We start from the raw sequence: 17,968 nt of genomic DNA on the forward strand, positions 1-17,968 counted from the left end.
ACCCCTTATTGTAATGACTGATCAAAGGGCCCTCAAATACCTTTTGGATCAGAAACTACATATTGGGTTCAAAAAGAAATGGGTGGGCAAACTCATGCGATGTGATTTTGAAGTTGAGTACAAGAAGGGAAGGGAGAACAAGGCAGTTGATGATGTGTCCAGATCACCTATGACTAAGCAGTTCCTTCTAGCCATAATACCTGTAGATTCTACTCTCTTTCGTAGAAATAAATAGAGTTGGATCAAAGATGAGTACTTAGCTGAGTAAATTGACATGATTCAGAGTCACACTGAAGAATACAAGGTCTACTCTTACATTCACCAGCAAATCAAGAAGCATGGGAAGTTGATGGTATGGGTTGATGCTCAGTTGAGGCAAGATCTGATCAAAATCTGGCATGATTCACCAATGGGGGAGGGGGCACTCTGGAATGGACAATACTCATAGGAAGCTGGCAGGGTTATTCTATTGGAAGGGCCTTAAGGATGAAGTAGTATTTTATATCAGACAATGTGCAATATGTCAAAGAAGCAAGAGTGATCATGGGTTTGTTGCAACTACTGCAGATCCCTTACACAACATGGACAAGTATAAGCATGGACTTTATAATGGGCTGTCTAAGTCTCAGGGAAAGACCACAATTTTGGTGGTGGTAGATAGGCTAACCAAATATGCTCATTTCATGGCATTAACAGATCCCTAAACTGCATCAACTGTGGCTCAGACTTTCATGGAGCAGGTATTCAAGTTGCATGGAATGCCTGAGAATGTGGTTAGTGACAGGGAACCTATTTTTATTAGCAGGTTTTGGCAATATCTGTTTACTATGCAAGGGATAGAGTTGAGTACTTCAACAGCTTATCACTCTCAGGGCTCAGTATGATGGGCAAACCGAGGTAGTCAACAAAACATTGGAGACTTATTTAAGGTGCTACTGTGCTGATAGTCAGAAGGATTGGAACATGTATCTCTCTTTGGCCGAGTGGTGGTACAACACCACTTTTCATTCAGCTATACAGACCAGTCCATATGAGGCTCTGTATGAACAACAACCCCCTACACACTTGCCTTACTTGCCTGGTGAGGCTATGGATGACAAAGTTGATATAAGCTTGATTCCCAGAGAGTTTAAAACTCAGTTGTTGAGGTTTCATTTAGACAAGGCACAACAAAGAATGACAGACATGGCTAACAAATACTGAAGTGATAGGCAGTTTCAAGAAGGATATTGGGTATACCTTAAAATTCAGCCCTATAGACAAACTACTTTGTCTAATCAGACTTTCAACAAACTTTCAGCCAACTATTATGGGCCTTACCTGGTGATACAAAGGATAGGAAAGGTGGCTTACAAGCTTTCCCTACCTACGCATGTGGCCATACATCCTACTTTTCATGTTTCTCAGTTGAAACCATGCTATGCATTTCCTGAAGTACTTAACCACCCTCCCTTAGTAGACATTGCAAGTCCCTATTGTGTTGAGCCAGATCAGGTGTTAGACAGAAAGATGATCAAAAGGGGCAATAAGGCTGTAGCTGAAATCTTAGTGCAATGGAAGGACATTCCATCTGAACAAGCTACTTGGGAAGATTTTGCTAAAATAAAGCTCAGGTTCCCAACTTTTCTTCTTTGAGGACAAGAAAGATTTTTAAGGAGGGAGGAATGTTGCAATTTTGACATTGTTGATAGTGAAGTGGTTGTACACTGAGCTGATGAAGTGATACTTAACAACTGATGAAGAATTTAGTTAGGGAAAGGACATTTTATAGTTTAGTCCAGTTGTAGTTTATTTATTGCATTTTTGTCCTTATTTTGGAGCAGTTAGGATAGTACGATTGTGTCAGCTAGATTCCTGGTGGAGAGGCTTGGCCAAGGCCTATATCTATACCTAGTAATGCATTATGAGAATTATGAATTGAAATACACTTAGTTAACCTAGTTTTTATTTTATTTAGTTCTTTCTTTTCTTTCTTTTTCTTAGCTCTAAGTTATTGTTCCATTGATTTTCTCTAAGTTGCAAATTCATTTTGCAACACCACGAGTTAGCTTCCTCTTTCCAAAAGTTTTGTAGGTAAAATTCCAAAGATTGGTTTGCAGAAATTGGGTTTCAACGTTCTGTGTTTTTATTGGACATGAATGCAGATAGGGAATACAGAACAAAAAACTAACATGCTCTGTTGTATGCAAAAGTTAACAAATACAGCAGTGAGACCAGCACATCCAAATTAAGAGACTGGTAGTGTTGCACGCATCTCAACCATAAAAGTTTACCTTCTTTGTTATTTCCCCATTTTAAAGAGTGTGATCGGGACCTTTCCAAGATAAATACCGAAATCTCAACCATGAAATTTTTCTTCATTTTTACTCCCTTATTTTTCAAGAGTACATGTTGTTTTCCAATTCAAAAGAAAAAATATCAACCACAAAAAATAGTCATTGTTAATCCCTGATCTTTTAGGAGTGTATGCACCTTTCACGATTTTAAAGGCTCAACACCATACTGATCCTTTCAGATATGAACCCTAGGCACCTTTTATTAATCTATCGCAACAAGAACGAAAAACAAAAAAGGTAGACTAGTGAACAAGTTTGGAACTCCTTATTCAAACTAATTTATCTAAGTAATAATATTACTGATTTCTTCTTATAGTACAAAATAAGTATGCACAATCGACATCTGGGATGAATTTTAAGAATTTCAGCGGAAGTACTAGATAACATATATCTGTTCAAGAGAACCATAAATGCCATGGCACCAAATTTCTGAAGGATAACAAACAAGGTTACAAGCTTGCGTTGTTCATAAAAACTGTGACCTACTATGTGTCAGACCTATCAAAAGAAGTTTAACCCTTAGAACTTCCTAACAGAATGATACTTAAACTAGTTTCCACAAAGTAGTAAACTTGTTGTGCTCAAAAATCTACTTAGAGTTTGGTACTTCTATTCACTCCCATTATAATAATCATCTTAAGCAACTCCCACATAATGCTCTCCATGAACTCTCACCATTTACATCTACTCAACAAAGATTTTAAAATTTCACACTCTAACTATAACATTTTCGGGAGCCATGAAAGTTTACCTTCTTTGTTAATTTCCCATTTTAAAGAGTGTGATAGGGACCTTTCCTAGAAAAGGAACAACTAATAGTTGGTGTAATAAACTTTGATGTGTGTATTAATACATAGAACAATTGATAGTTGGGGTGTGAAATTGGCATAAAATTGATAGATCAGATGTGTATTTTACAATTAAGTTAAACAAATATACATACCAATGAACATAAGCAGCCATCATAGAACTCCAAGAAACTATATCCCTCTCAAGCATTTCATCAAACAGTTGTCTTGCAAACCTGATCAACCCAAATCTTGCATACATTCTTAAAAGGGTATTGTTTACATGTAATCTGAACTGAAACCCGACTTCACAGCCATCAAATGCAATGACCCACCCGTTCCAATCATCAAACAATGCCCACAAACCTTAAGCAAAATAGGAAAGGTGAGTTTATCTGGTTTTAATCCAATTTCTTGAACCTGTTCAAAGAGCTTCAAAGACTCTACTTCCATGGAATATGCTCTCATCATCGTGTAGATTGATGGAATAATGGGAGAATTGTGGAAGATGGTACGGGTGAATTGGAGAGATATTGAAGAAGAGAATGATATGAATTGGGAGAGACGATATTCGTCATGATAAAGGGCTGTTTTGATGAACAGAGAATGATATGAAGTTGGAGAAGATGAATGATAGTTTTCGAACGTTGGAAAAGTGACTCAATTTGATGGGAAATCATTTCCAAGCATTCAAATTTTTATCTTGTCTAGACTACCGTGATATTCAACGTCTTTTTAATTTATTTATTTTTGGTAACAACTATTTTATTCTTGGTAATTTTATTACCAAGGAAAAAAATAATATATTTGAACTAATTTGCCCTCTTAAGATTGTACAATTTTTTATGGGAAAATGCGTAAGTGTTCCTCAGCCTATGCTCAAAATCCCTGAGATACAACTAATCTTTATTAAGGTTCTATTACTCCCGAACTTATTTTATATATAATTTTCTACCCCTTTTTGGCCTACGTGACACTATCTTATGGGCCCAGCGTGTGTTGATAATTTTTTCAAGGATAGTGCCACGTAGATCAAAAAGGGGTAGAAAATTAATTAAAAAATAAGTTCGAGGGTAATAGGACCTTAGTAAAAGTTAGGTGTGTCTCAGGGATTTTGGACATACTTATGCATTTTCCCAATTTTTATTAGTTACTATTTTATCAATATCCCTTTTAAAAGATATTTATTTCATAGATGTTGCAAAATCAAGCTTAGAATAACAATATAGAGAACAATAAATATCAATATATCTAGTAAAATTTTACTAAGCGAGATCTAGGAGGATAGAGTGTAGGAAGACCTTACCACTACTTCTTGGAGGTAGAGAAGTCACTTTTGATAGTTCCTCGGCTCAAGTACTTTAAACTCAAGTAAAGGAGAAGCAAACAATGAAGAAAGCATAGCAATTAATAAGAAAAGCAGTGTAGAGCCTATAAGAAAAAAACAACACCAACAACAAAATAGTGTGAAAGTCGAAACAGAATACACAAAATATGACGACAGGTAACAAAAGCAAGGAAAGACAACACTCTACCCCTACTAACCTTCTACCCTAATATGCGGCATCCTCTCTTATACTATCTAGAGTCATGTCCTCGATAAAATGAATTTACATCATGTATTCGTCTAATCACCTCTTTCCAATACTTTTTTTTTGACTTACCTCTATCGTCCCAACTAAGAGTGAACATGTCAGGCCGTCAAATCAAACCAACCCAATGAATCAAATCAAATCGACAAAAAATAGACTTGTGGTTTGGTTTGATTGATTTGACTTTGGAAAAAAAATTCGATCATTCTTGATTTGATTTGATATTAATCGGAAAACAAAAAAAGAAGCCAATTGAACCCAAATCAAATCAACATAATACACACATAATTTAATTTTTTATGTGTGTAAAAAATTAATTATAATCTACTTTTAGTAACAAAAATTAAACTAGTTTAGAATTTTCAATGTTTAGATATATTATTTCATACTTGGGTTTATAATATGACTAAAAAATATTGACATGTATTGTGTATTTTCGTGAGTTTTTGATATATTTTTCTACTACAATATTTTGGAGATGCCATTGTACACCTTTTTTTATTATTATTGTTTTGTTTATTCAAGTGTTTAGGAAATGTCATTAAACAATACAATCACTTATATTACTCATGTGTCAATGGTATCAGATGCCTCTTCAGTTGGGAACTTCAAGTGGTACATTAAATCATACGACCAAGAGAATGGCCTCTTCAATTTGATCTCTTTTCTAATCACGATGTAATTGTAGAAAAACCAAAATCAAAAACAAAAACAAATTAAAAACTAAAAGAATCGACTAAAATCGATACTAAAGAGATCAACTTTATGTTGGTTTGATTTGGTTTAGATTTAATAAACTGAGATAAAGGGTTTAGTTACTTTTTAATGAAAAATCAAACTAAAGCGACATATTTACACCCCTACCCCTCGCATACTCCCTACAATCAATCTCTCATGCCTCCTCACTGGCGCGTTTTGATAATGTCCAAATATACTTCTTGAAAAAAAAATATAAACGGTTGTATGCAATATATTTACCCAACTATGAGTCGGAGTCGATCCCACAGAAAATAAGGAAGAATATTGTCAATAGCAAATATTTAACTAGGTAGTTGTTATTTGAAAAGTGGGGAATTAAATTGAAACAATTTTTTTTAGAAAAAGTAATAGTAGTTTGGACCTAAGTATTTGTTTGTATTTAGATTATTAGAAATAACTAGAAATGTGTTCCCCGTGATTTCATAACATAGCAATAATATTGTACTAGTGATCTATTTCAGTTTTTAGCATGCAAAGTTGGTAAGTTATGTATCTCCTAAGTGATTGGTAGTCCAAATAGGAAATTTCACCATGCAACTTGGTCGTTCTACGGGTGTGTCATGTTCTTTACTAACCCTTACTCTTAACTCCAGATTAGCCCTCACATCTTTATGTTAGACTATTAAATAGCGGATTATCAGCGCTTAATCTTCGTTGTTTAATCTCCTTTCACATTCATTACTTCCTTGGTCGAGCAAGTAGGAATAAGGTGAGTTCTAATGTTGGCCACCGTTAAAAAGCAATCAAAACGAAGAGATTAACAATACATGCAAAAAAATCATTCAAGAATCGCTTTTTACATTCACTTACTTTAGTAATTCATCATGGTTCCCACAACTCTAGTTATGAAATTTAGCTACTCATTATCTCAAAAACACAATCAAATTTATTAAAAATAAATATACTTGTGTTAATCATAAAAATTTAAGAACAATAGCTTAAATATCTTTCAATGATCAAGAAAACAAATAAATAATAAAGGAGAAAAGAATAAATCAAAATTCTCCGACCTCCACGACGGCTCTTCCAAAGTTCATAAGCTATCAAGTTCTAACTTGTATGTTGTGTATTATTTATTGGTTCTAGGGTTCTTCAAGAATTATTTTTATGGACTATTTATAGATATAGAAACCCTAAATAAAATTATTGAGTCCAACACAAATTAGAAACCCAAAATTCAAAAGAATTGGTTTCCTCATTTTTTTTGCTGCTTCTAGAAATTGTTGGCGCCGCCTTCAATAATAAGAAGGGTCTTCATAGCAATACCACCGTTTCGAATTTGCAATTCGCTCTAACCACATGTATGTATAAAGGTATTATTATATAAAATTTAATCAATAAAGGTGACTGCTTGATTTTTTTCTATGATTTTTTGTGTTTGATTTATTTTTCTTTTAAATTTCTTCATATTCACATCATTTTAAACCTACAAATTAAAAACCCAGCATAAGAATAACTCATAAAATTTATGCTAAAAAAAGATTATGAAAATATTAAATATCGAGCAAGCATTAAAGTTCATCTCAAGAAAATTGAACTCAGAATAACATCACTTTGATTGATACAAACAATTAAGTCATTTAACAAATCACAATATCAAGTACTCTTCCTAATCATTATGCAAGCTATAGAATGAAACAACAAACTTCTAACCTCCTAACCTCAAAGTAGGGGTGTAGTGACCGGATTGGTTCGATTTTTTCAAATATCAAATCAAACCATTTGTGTAAAGTTTTAAAATTTATAAACCAAACCAAACTAATAAAATTTGAATTTTTTTGAATTTTTCAACCTCGGGTTGGTTCGGATTTTTCAAGTACCAAACCAAACCATTGTGTTGAATTTTTTAATTTATAAGTCAAACCAAACTAATAAAGCTCGAATTTTTTCAGATTTTTGGATTTTTCGGTAAAGTTTGCATACAAACATATAATTAACTTATGCTCCAAATATTTCTTTAGTCCAACCAAAATACAATTATCTAAGGTGTTTCTTAAGAAAATAACACAAAATATGAGATTAGTACTGATGACACTAAAATATTCAATAAAAAATAATAATGAAATCATCATATAAAATAAATATTGTAAAGTCATAATGAAAATGATCATTATTTAAAAGTACTAAATCATGCTAAAATAAGTTTGATAAGTATTAGTTACATTACTTAATAAGTATTAGTTACATTACTAAATATTTAAGGAAAATTAAAATTAGACTATGTATTTTAATTGTCTAAACCAATGTAAAACTAAAGAACAAATATTTAATATTATTGTTATTCTTAGTGTTGAATTAATTTTCTTTTTGCATTAGTATTAATTTGATTTTGATTTAAGTTTTATTATAATTATCAACATCTATGAACTACAATCTTTATTGGACCATTCCAAATTCTAAGTTTTAAACTTGAAATAATATAATAAAAGATAAAAACAATGAATATAGTATAAGAAATATTTTAAAATTATATCAAAGTAAATATTTTTATGTATAAAATAAAATTTTAAAATTACATATATAATGTCAGGTTGTTTTTTTTTAGTTAAAACCAAGCCAACCCAAATATAGTCGGGTTTTTTTTTCTAATACCAAACCAAGTCAAACCAAATCACTAGTCGAGTTTTTTTTTCGGTTTGACTCGATTTGCGGTTGGTTCGATTTTCAGTTCGATTTTGTACACCCCTACCTCAAAGACAGACTCTACTCATCAAATTAGGTTTGTTCCCACACTCCATCAAAGAATGCTAATCAAATCACTTATCTATCATAAAACAAGTGCCCTCACAGAAAGAAATACTCCATACACTCAATTTAAAGAATCAAATTTAAATTAAGGCCAAGCATCAAAGAACAACTCTTTCAGTCACAAAAAAATTCACATGTATGCATAAAGAACTATAGGCTTGCCCATTATGTACCTGTCCACTAACTAAATATGATTGAATAGAATCAAATAAGACTTTAACGCGCGAATTGTAATATTGGCTACGAGTTAGATAGGAAACTATATATTAGTGACTTCAAACTTCCCTAAGCACTTCGATTTTTATTTTTATTTTTATTTTTATTTTTCATCATCCATTATCATATCAAAGAATGTTTCAATCATTTTTTTCAAGCAATTTGTTTTTCATGTCACACTCTTTTGAAGAGGGTCTTCTCATCACAAATAACTATCATTGATCACTTTTTTTTCAACCATTCCTTTTCTTCAGCTTTAATAATCTTTTCACAATTTATGCTACAGTACTCAAGGAAGCAGGGTGCAAAAATTAAGAATTCAAAAAAAATGGATCAAGATAAATATAAGGCTACCAAACGATAGGCTACAAGCTCAAAGGGGTTACTAATGATATAACATCTAAAAAGGCTAAAATTTAAAAGACAAATCAAAGAAAGTCTATTATCATCTTCTAAACAAAGCAATACTTTTTATTTCGCTTCAATAACATGCAAGGCAAGTTCTAGACTTAGATACAAAACATGGAATATATTAAAACAACCTGACCACACATGACATAAGTTTCAACCAAGATAGATATATTCTACTTCTAAGATGGACAGGGTCATTACAACCTAAAAAATAAGAATAAGTTATATATAGAGTCACAACCATCAGCCGAGGTGCCAAAAAATTCTATTTTAAATTTTATTCTCAAGCACAAAGGAAAGTACTACTCAACTCAGGCTTAAATTGCTAGTATCAAACAAGTCAACAAGTTTTTTTTCTCTTCTCTCCAAAAAAAATATAAAGAAAATACTCTAAAAAAAACATTACTCAGTTCAAAAGGCGCCCCCTTGAAAAAGAACTGAGGTCATAAGAAAAATCAAGGGGTCGATGAGATATGCCTCTAAAAACTATAATAAAAAGAATAATAAAGAATTATTTTTACTTTTATTATTTTGTATTTATTTTTTTCAAATAAAATAAAAAATTATTAAGAAAATCTTTTTGTATTTTTTTAAATAAAATAAAATCATATGACATTCACTTTAAGATCACAACTATCAGAAGAATTTTCACCCCACACTTAAAATCATATTTTGTCCCAAAGCAATTTATAGAATAGAGGAGGAGGAGGGTGAGAAATACTCCCTCGGACCCTCTAGGACCTAGCTAACAATATATTTTCTCTCCTTTCATTAAGGGTCACGTGCACTCCGCACTTAAGCTCAAAACGTGTTCCTTAGCTTCAAATTTGGGCACTCAGACTTCTTCTAAATCTGCAAAAAAAAAAAATGACACTAAAATTTAATAAGAAGTTACACTACGAATTGGATTATGTCCCAATAAGTGCTTGATTTAAAGTTATGGCATGACACCATCAATTTCACTATTTTTTCTTCCACTTTGACGATATGAATTGCACCCCTAATTTTGCATCAAGTTTTCTATTACACTCAAGGAGTGGTGGTACAATAATAAAAGTCTCAAGCAATATATATCGCATTTCACGCTTCTTGAATCTTAATTGAGGAATGTAATTCTATGATTTTGGAACAATAAATTCAAGAATATTGACACATTGTTCCTCCTTCATACACTCTTTTATAGGCTCTGATGACTCGATTATTATCTCATCATCTAAACATAATGTGGAAAAATGATTGGAATGAGGTCCAATGTGCCCTAACTTATTAATTTTATTATTATTTACACATACTAGAGTTTTTTAAAATGATACTATCTACTTCATTACATAACTCTAGTGTACTCTTCTCAATAGTGATAACATCAATAAAAGTATGATCAGGTAATTGGCCCTCCAATTTTAGCTCTTCAAGTTGGCTTTTGAGCATTTTTTCTTCCTCACACATTTTATAACTAACTTGTTGGGTGTCAAAGACATTAATCTTTGCACTAAATTCTACATTTAATTTATAAATATCCCATCCAAACATATCAACATCATGCATGCGCTTAATTATATATAAGCCACATTTTTGAGCAGCGGTGCCCTTTTTTTATAAAGTTCAAATATACTTCTTGAAATAAAATATAAACGATTGTATGCAATATATTTATTCAACTATGAGTCATGGTCGATCCCACAGAGAATATGGAAAAATATTGTCAATAGAAAATATTTAACTAGGTAGTCATTATTTAAAAAGAGGAGATTTAAATTGAAACAAAAATAATAAAAAATAACAATAGCTTGGAACTAAGTATCTATTTGTATTCAGATTATTAGAAATAAATAAGAATGTGTTCCCCATGATTTCATAACATAGCAAGAATATTGTACTAGTGATCTATTTCAATTTTTAGCATGCAAAGTTGGTAAGTTATGTATCTCCTAAGTGATTGGTCATCCAAATAGGGAATTTCACCACGCAACTTGATCGGTCTACGGGTGTGTTCTTTACTAACCCTTACCCTTGACACCAGATTAGCCCTCGCTCTTTAGGTTAGCCTATTAGATAGCGGATTATCAACGCTAAATTCCTGTTGTTTAATCTCCTTTTTCATTTGTTACTTCCTTGGTTGAGCAAGTGAGAAAAAGACGAATTCTAACGTTGGTTGCGTTAAAAACAATCAATACGAAGAGATTAACAATACATGCATAAAAATCATTCAAGAATCACTTTTGACATTAACTTACTTTAGTAATTCATTATGGTTTCCACAATCCTAGTTATGAAATTTAGCTACTCATTATCTCAAAAACACAATCAAAATTTATTAAAATAAATATGCTTGTGTTAATCATAAAAAATTAATAACAATAGCTAAAATATCTTTCAATGATCACGAATACAAATAAATAATAAAGGCGTAGAATGAATAAACCAAAATTCTCCGGCTTCCACGACGGCTCTTTCAACGTTCCTAAGTTATCAAGCTCTAAATTGTATGTTGTGTATTATTACTTGGGTTCTTTAAAAATAATTTTATGGACTATTTATAGATATGAAAACTCTAAATAAAATAATTGAGTCCAACACAAATTAGAAATCCAAAACCCAAAAGAATTGATTTCCTCTTTTTTTTTTGCTGCTTCTAGAAACCATTGGCGCCGCCTTCAATAATAAGAAGGGTCTTCAGCTGCTGCCACGGGCACAACAATACTACCGTTTCAAATTTGCAATTTTCTCTAACTGCCTGTATGTATACCAGATAAGGATGCCCGTGCAAGGCACGAGCATATTGTAGGATAAAAATAGTTGTAAAGAAAGACGTGCAACTATGCAACATGATTAAAATAAATTTCAATGTTAACACATTTCATAGTATGTTACATATATTTTGCAGAATGTTATACAAGGGCTTTCAAGGAAAGGCCAAAACAGAGATGTAATTTTTTAATTCTGGAATCTTCTTTCAAGTTGAAACTTGTTTACTACCTAAAAATAAATTGAAGGAGTTAATAATAACACAATTTGAAAGACATAGTAAAGAGAGGTGAGAATGCATCTAAAACCTCAAATAGCACAGAAAATAACACATCAAAGGAGATGAGCTATTTAAATTCGGAAAAATTCAATTGAGAAAAGCATGAAAGAAATTATCTCCCGGCTTTATTCTGGTGTTTTCATTCACCTATATATTTTGAACACATAAATAATCAGTGGGTTTTTCTTTGTTAGGAGGGAAAGAGGATTATTAACTTCAACCACATTAGCTTAGCCAATAAGAGCAAACACAGTAGTACTAAGCACAACTATTTGTATGTGTAAAATGGAAATAGAAGCTTGTCCTGGAATCTTTACTTTTTGGTGCATTTAACTGGCAAGAAACCACATTATAATTGCCACTAATCATAAACACAGAAGGAAAACAATAGCCAAGGACAAAACCAATGAAATCCTTCAGTCATTTTCCTGCAACTTATCTAGTGAAGTTATCCATAAGCAGAGAACTAAATTGCCACGGAATATACTGGAAGCTTCGCCAATGAGCAATGCATCAAATATTAACTCTCATACAGTTATCTCACAGAGGGATAAATATGTAATATGCATATGCGGGTAGAAACTTATAGCAACTCTTAGTAGCTTATGAAGCAATTGGCTATGATTAGCAAAAGCTTCAATTTATGTTATAACAAATCTTCCAAATTCACATTAGCAAAAATCTTCCCAAATGATAACATCAGCGAAAATATCTTTGTATATAAAAGAGTGAAAGAAAAGAGTATGTACCGCGCAAGAAATGAAATTGAGGATATGAATATGGCACATGTTACGTATGGATGTGCTTAGGTATCCAACACGGGTGCGTCAATCTTTGTGCTAATTGAAAGAGTTGTTTCAAGAATTTGCACCAAGTATTCACACCATTATTTGCACCCGTTTGAGTTTTGACGGGGGTACATTAAAGCAAATTAAAGATACTTAAAAGAACAAAATTGCACAAGGACAGATATATATTAGTCTTTTCAGTCGCAACACGGAATGTCCCGGGAATTGAAATTGCAGCTCCACCAGCCATTGTGATCCCATTTAGAAGAGCTATCTGCATGCGAATCATAAGAGTCATTTAATTGCATGAAGACGACCGAGTGTACTGTAGATATAGTGGACATAAAATGAGGCTTTTATCAAGAAATAAGATGAGGAAATATTTAATTTTTCATAAATATTCATCCAAGATGCAGAGGAGTTACCAAAAGCATTGCCAATGGTCAAAGATAACCAATAAGCTCACTACGCCACTTAGAAGAACCAAAGAGTGCAACTAATTTGCATAAAAATGTCAATTTAAGTAAGGTCTACTGAAAACCTGGCGATAATATTTTTCTTCTTTGCTTGAGCTTCTTCTCTAGATGAAGCTCACCAAAACCTAAGGTTTTGCAGAATCAAAGGCACGTTAGTAGATTAGTATGAGACAGGTGAATGTTGTAGTTAACAGCCATTGTTCGGATGGGTTAGAGACGTAGCCATATTTAGTAAGTTTAATGGTGAGAAGTAGTTTTACTTTGGTATTGACAGTCTATCGTTATTTTGAGGGAAGAAATGTTTTACAGATATAAGACACCAAATGATTGCACAGATGTTTCAAAGCAAACAATACATCAAATACATTATTATAAATTATTATAAATTTCAGAATTTCAAAAAATATATTTCAAAATAGGCGACACTATATGAATGATAATGAGCAGAATTTGCTATTGCAATTATTCTAAAAGTGGGCATGCTAAAAGGTATGTTAAATATTGGAGGTAGGGGAGCAAATACTACAGAAAAGTAAAACATTCCTCACATATCATTAAGTAACAGCAACATGGCGAAGAAAGATGAATAGTATATAATCAACACTACACATAAAAGCACACCTTAATACTACCTATGTTGTCATAGTCGGGATCATTCAGATCGTCTCCTGCAAGAAGTGAAAAACCAATTAATAAAATGTTTATAGCGCAAGTCAACTATGAAATCGGCTGTAAATTTATTCTAATAACAACTTTTTGACCAATATCAAGCAAAGTGAAGAGGTTGACTGAGTATTACGTTAAAGGAGTCGCTACCTAGTTATATTCCGCTTTTCCTAGTTTATATTTATATTTCGACAATCCTCTATTTTTCTAATTTTTTTTCGACGTACACATTAACAAACATTATAGTAACTTCTAACAGCACATTGCACACCTGTGTTCCTGAGTCTCAACACAAAAAAGGAAAGAACTGAGAATCACAATTGTTGATTATGTCAAATTTCATGAAATTATGAATTTCATGAATACCCCTGAACAGCCAAAAGACTCGTTCTACGTATGACCTGCTAAAATTTTCATTCTAACAAATGATGGAGAAAAGTAGTTATTAACCGGCACTGATAGAAAGGGGAACGACTATTTATCCATCTTCATATTGCATCAAGATAGCTTACTGCTCCATTCAGTACTAAAACCAACTAAGGGCTAATTACAACGTAATAATCATCATGAAGCAAAAATATAACTCAATTAAGCATATCCATTACTAATTGTACTAAATCACTGATGACTAATCCTTTTTTCTTCTGAACAAATTGTCGAACAGATGGTGTGCATGGTAAATTTTGGCAAATCAAATGTCTATATTTTACTTCTGACTGTATATATATAACTTTATATCAAACACCTCAGGGCCATCAACTCTATAATATAATTTGCACCATGTATACGCAAAGGTAAATATGAGAAGTGGGAGGCATAAGGACAAGTAAAGGCGTAGCTTTTCAAAGTTCTAGCAAAATCAATAATATTGTAGTTAGAACGACGAAGCAGTATCACAACTACTCAAGTTAGAGGCTCGATAATCAACTAAATCTGCAGAAAATCCTTCCGTCTTTTGGATTGAAAATTTTCACCTTTTCGATTTGGCGACAAAATCAAAGCAGTATTGCAGTATTTTTCAGGGTATCAAATTAACATTTTCGAATTGCAAGTGGCAAGATTTAGATCCACTAACGCAGAGCCTTTCTGTGGATGTTGAAACACGTGGCAGCAAAAAAGGACCTGAAAAGTAAAATTACAGAACAACCCTTGGTTGTCCGAAGAAACTCATAGTCAGTTGAGATTGAAAGAAAAACCATGAACAGAAAATAGGGGACCAGAGACGTACCTTTTCCTTCTTGTTGGATTTGAGAATTGAAGATGTTTACCAGGGAGGTAAAAGTAGGATTTGGGAGTAGAAGATGGGGAAGCTTTTAGGTCCAACGCGTGGATCTTTCGAAACACGCGGCAAGCGAAAACAGATATTAGAAAGGGGAAATTACAGATTTGTCCTTTTGGTTGTCCGAAGAAGCAGCCCTCTTTTGTTGATTTATTTACGGCAGTAGCCTTCGTTGTCCAGCCCACGTGGAGGTTACTAATTGGTTTTGTAGTATAGTGTTGGTCGTCCAAAGGCATTCGTAGGTTTGACCCACGTGGAAACCCAATGGACAAGCAGGTGGACTGTGTTAATAGGTCAGGTCAGAAGGAAAATTACAGGAATACCCTTGGTCATCTGAGGGCACCACCACTTATATAGAATGAAATGTATTATTATATTTAACCTAATTCATTAAATTGTCTGCTTGATATTCTTCTATGATTTCTTGTTCTTAATTCATTTGTGCTTCAAATTTCTTCATATTCACACCATTTTAATCCTACAAATTAAATACACAACAGAAGAATAATTCATAGAATTTATGCTAAAAAAGGATGATGAAATGATTAAATAAGAGGTAAATAATGATTAAATATGCATATTTTAGCCTCACATCACATCTAAGCACCTTCTCTTTACATGCCCAAACCATCTTAATATCTTCTCTCATCTTGTTTGTCACAAAGTCCACTCTCACCTTCTCCCGTATAACTTCATTCCTAATTTTGTCGCTCTAGTATGCACACATTCATCTCAACATCCTCATCTCTACGATATGCAACTTGTGAGCATGTGAGTTCGTTCTTGGCTGGTTAGCACTCCGCTCCATGAAATAAGGATGGTCTACCACCACTCTATATAACTTAGCCTTAAGTTTAGGTGGTACCTTATTATCACACAAGATTCTAGAGGAAAGCCTCTATTTCATCCATGTGATCCCAATGTGATGTGTGGCCTCATTGTCAATGTCTTCAGTCTCTAGATTACATACCCAACATATATACTTAGAACTTTTTCTCTTGATAATGTATGGCAAGCTTCACTTCCACGTCTATTTCATCCAACGCTATACTAAATTAGCATGCCAAATAATTCATTTTAGTCCTCCTCAACCTAAACCCTTTGAATCCAAAGTTTGTCTCCAAACTTCCAACCAGTACTATGTTGTCCGCAACTAACATATACTATGGAATGTCCTCTTGAATAGACTGCATCAACTTATCCATTACCAAGCAAATAAGAAAGGGTTAAAATTGATCCCTAATGCAACCTAATCTTAGCTAAGAAGTGCTCTGAGTCTTCTACCACTGTTATAACCCAAGTCTTAGCTCCATTTACATGTCCTTTATAACCCTAATATAGGTTACCGGAGAACCTCTAACCTACAAGCACCTCTAGAGGACATCCCTCAAGACTTTGTCATAGGTATTTTCAAGGTCGATGAACACCATATTTAAGTCCACATTTTTTTTTCTTTATCTCTTCATCAGTCTCCACATAAAATGAATGACTTTAGTAGTTGATCAACCGACACGAAACAATATATAACAAAAGAACATATTGTGATGATCCGAGTCTATATCCTAGGTGTGACCGACACTCAGGACTACGAATGGCCTTGAGATGACCCTTTATACTGGCATGTTGTTAATGAACTTATCTGACATTTTATAAAATATGACTAGAAGTTGAAACCTAATTGACTAAAACATGTATAAGTCTGAGTAAAATAAATACAAAAATGCCCCAAATCTCGTCAAAATGATTCCGAATGGTAAAAAAACAAAAAAAAACTCAATGAGACTTTTTTCGATGAACCAGTCAAATTTCAGGCCAATCAGTATTTGTCAAAAATTTAAAAACTCCAATAATGATCATCTCAACAATCATTGACAAAGCTGCTTGTGAGGGTCAGCAAGGCTACTCATGCGGCCTGGTCTTACCATTATGCTATTGGTTAAAGCATGAAAGTAATGAAGGTGGCTGGGTGGATTCAAAAACTTTACAATTTTTCCTAATTCAAAAAATCACTTTGTACATTTATCGGCAAAACTGTTTGTGAGGATGAGTCTGACTACCCATACACCTTTGCCTTGACACCATACTACTAGTTAGAGAATATGAGTAACATCTATGATTGGGAATAGACATAACTCTCAATAGAAAACCAGTTTTTAGGCAATTTCAGAAAAACAAGCAATTCATACCAGATGAAAAACGTAGATTTTAAAAATCATCACAAACCTCAAAATTCATCAAAAGCATGATTTTTATATTTATTCGATTATCAAAACATGTTTAGGAATCATGGAATTCTTATTTCAGTATGTAACCCCTCAAAATCCTAAGTTCATATCAGATTATGAGAAGTTGTCAATTTCATAGAAAATTAAGATTTTGGAACAACATCTACGAATCGTAGATGAAACGACATTCCATATATGAAGGTCGAAGATCAGGTTTAGAGAGTTAAGTCTACTGAAAGAAATTTTAGATTTTTATGGACACTATCTATGATCCATAAAAGGAACCACAAACCATAAATGAGGTCTGTAGATAACTCAGCAATGGAAAGATTGGAATGAGATTTAAAACTCAAACCACGGATCGTAAATATTTTTACGGGTCGTAGAGTGGTTTGTAGATCAAAGTCATAAAACTCAAATTTTAGTCTAATTCTTATGGACCATGTGTACGGCTCATAGATTGAACTACAGACCATAAATAAGTCTTGTAAATTAAACTTAAAAAACTCAAAAAATTGGCCTGGTTTTCTGTAGAGGCATCTACGGCCCATTGATCAATCTATAGACCGTAATTGGTCTCATGGAAGCTGCCGATATCACTTTTTAGCCAGGATCATTTGATCTTTTCCCACTCTTTCAAGTGTTATACTATGTTGTTT

General features: G+C 33.0%; 1 protein-coding gene across 1 annotated transcript; it reads left to right on the forward strand.

Annotated features, from left to right (window-relative positions):
* Positions 1-13: 13 nt before the first annotated feature.
* LOC125856558 (uncharacterized) lies at positions 14-1,203 on the forward strand. The gene is made up of 4 exons (XM_049536134.1): positions 14-202; positions 284-352; positions 741-773; positions 859-1,203. The coding sequence occupies exons 1-4, from the start codon at positions 14-16 to the stop codon at positions 1,201-1,203; spliced, it is 636 nt and encodes a 211-aa protein (XP_049392091.1).
* Positions 1,204-17,968: the final 16,765 nt, after the last annotated feature.

The sequence above is a fragment of the Solanum stenotomum genome, chromosome 1, assembly GCF_019186545.1.
Source record: "Solanum stenotomum isolate F172 chromosome 1, ASM1918654v1, whole genome shotgun sequence".
Taxonomy (NCBI): Eukaryota; Viridiplantae; Streptophyta; class Magnoliopsida; order Solanales; family Solanaceae; genus Solanum; species Solanum stenotomum.